Source organism: Mus caroli, chromosome 15, assembly GCF_900094665.2.
Source record: "Mus caroli chromosome 15, CAROLI_EIJ_v1.1, whole genome shotgun sequence".
Classification (NCBI taxonomy): Eukaryota; Metazoa; Chordata; class Mammalia; order Rodentia; family Muridae; genus Mus; species Mus caroli.
The window spans coordinates 92,748,231-92,750,710 of record NC_034584.1 but is presented as its reverse complement, the minus strand read 5'-3'; the positions used below and the strand labels follow the sequence as shown (position 1 = coordinate 92,750,710).

General features: G+C 49.1%; 1 protein-coding gene across 1 annotated transcript in view; it reads right to left on the bottom strand.

Annotated features, from left to right (window-relative positions):
* Nucleotides 1-486: 486 nt before the first annotated feature.
* LOC110310101 (tubulin alpha-1C chain-like) overlaps nt 487-2,480 on the bottom strand; it is an 8,974-nt gene continuing 6,980 nt past the window's right edge. The window contains exon 3 of the mRNA XM_029469970.1: nt 487-1,416. Within this exon, the coding sequence (XP_029325830.1) occupies nt 595-1,416 (822 nt within the window). The 3' untranslated portion in view covers nt 487-594. The remainder of the gene's footprint in view (nt 1,417-2,480) is intronic.

The following is a 2,480-nucleotide window of genomic DNA, read 5'->3' as shown; positions in this document are numbered from 1 at the left end:
CCCAGCAACCACATGGTGGCTCACAACCATCCATAACGAGATCTGACTCCCTCTTCTGGAGTGTCTGAAGACAGCTACAGTGTACTTACATATAAATAAATCTTTAAAAAAAAAAAAAAAAAAAAAAAAAGAGGGCATCGGATCCCATTACCACCATGTGGATGCTGGGAATTGAACTCAGGACCTCTGGAAAAGCAGTCAGTGCTCTTAATTGCTGAGCCATCTCTCCAGCCCAAAATACACATTTGTTTTTAATCAGTAAGCACAGAACACAGCACCTAATGGGTACTTGAAAATGGTCAACTAATCACTAGTCTCAACTGGGCACACTCAATGAGTCATGAATCCATGATTCAAGTCAGGGACAGTGATGGCTGTCCTATGATGGTGGCACTCATAGAGGTGTAGGGGCAGGAAGCCATCTTGGACTATCTAGCAAGATGCAATCTCCAAGGGGAAGGGGAAGAGCTGTGAACCAGATGCCAGTTTGCAACTTACAACGGAAACACCTTTATTGACAGTTTAGGACAGTTAGAGCACACGCAAAGACAAAGATGAGACCACAGAAGTATAGACTGGCAGCACATGAATTAATTAATATTCCTCACCCTCATCGTCTCCTTCAGCACTATCCGCTCCAACCTCCTCATAATCCTTCTCTAGGGCAGCCATGTCCTCACGGGCCTCAGAGAACTCACCCTCCTCCATGCCCTCACCCACATACCAGTGCACAAAGGCACGCTTGGCATACATCAGATCAAACTTGTGATCTAGGCGAGCCCAGGCCTCAGCAATGGCTGTGGTGTTGCTCAGCATGCACACAGCTCTCTGCACCTTGGCCAGGTCACCACCAGGTACCACAGTGGGAGGCTGGTAGTTAATGCCAACCTTGAAGCCAGTGGGGCACCAGTCCACAAACTGGATGGTACGCTTGGTCTTGATGGTGGCAATGGCAGCATTGACATCTTTGGGAACCACATCACCACGGTACAGCAGGCAGCAAGCCATGTATTTACCATGGCGAGGGTCACATTTCACCATCTGGTTGGCTGGCTCAAAGCAGGCATTGGTGATCTCTGCTACTGTAAGCTGCTCATGGTAGGCTTTCTCAGCAGAGATGACAGGGGCATAAGTGGCCAGAGGGAAGTGGATGCGAGGGTAGGGTACCAGGTTGGTCTGGAATTCTGTCAGATCAACATTCAGGGCCCCATCAAATCTGAGGGAAGCAGTGATGGAAGACACAATCTGGCTAATAAGGCGGTTAAGGTTGGTGTAGGTGGGGCGCTCAATGTCGAGGTTTCTACGACAGATGTCATAGATGGCCTCATTGTCTACCATGAAGGCACAATCAGAGTGCTCCAGGGTGGTGTGGGTGGTGAGGATGGAATTGTAGGGCTCAACCACAGCAGTGGAAACCTGGGGGGCTGGGTAAATGGAGAANTCCAGCTTGGACTTCTTTCCGTAATCCACAGAGAGCCGCTCCATCAGCAGGGAGGTGAAGCCAGAGCCAGTTCCCCCGCCAAAGCTGTGGAAAACCAAGAAGCCCTGGAGACCCGTGCACTGGTCAGCCTGTGGGAGAAAAGCTCATTTTAATGTTGAGAGACATTTTGTGAGAGCTACCATGGGTGCTTAGGAATCTGCAGCTAACACCTGATAAGACTTGGGACATCCAGTAGGAATTACAAAAGGCTTCCAAGTGGCCCAGTGACTGAGAACTTCTGAGGAATGGGAGGCTTCCTTAAGCTGATCTTAAATGAGCTACTTCGAACTGCATTAGGACAACAGGAGATCAGAACAGACACAAGGCACAGGCTTTGGTTGCCAGGAGGCTGTGGCTGGTGACCTTGCTTTGAGTCAGTTCGCAAGGGCATGCAGCTTTCTTATCAGCTGGGAGTTACCAGAGGGCAGGGTTCAGACTTCTGGATAGGTTGCCAACATCGAAGTTGGGACACAGGACAGCCAGGTTTTACTGCCCGGCTGAAGGTGGGTGGCCCTACCTCCTCATGTGTGACCTGACAAATTAAATTCCTCTACCTTACTTATTAAGAGATGTGACCTCGCTTGGGTTGGGAATTAAAAGCATACTTGAAATAAGGCTCGGCACAGAAAGCACCCAGCACGTGGCAGCCTATTCACTCCGGGCAAAGAGAGCGCCTTATTTATTAACATTCCACTAGACCTTCAATGGGTGTCCTGCTCCATTCAAGTAGTCTATTCTGACTGCAGGCCAAATCTCTGTACTTTTCTAGGATACCCAGGGAGAGAACCTGGTACATGCTAGGCCAGTACTCGACTACTGGGCTCTCGCTCTCTCTCTCTCTCTCTCTCTCCCCCTAATTATTTCAAATAGTCTTCTGTTGAGACTCTTTAACTTTGCAGACTTTAAAAAAAATTATGTATGTGAGTGCTCGGTTGCTGTCCTCAGACACACCAGAAGAGGGCATCAGATCCCATTGCAGATGGTTGTGAGCCACCATGTG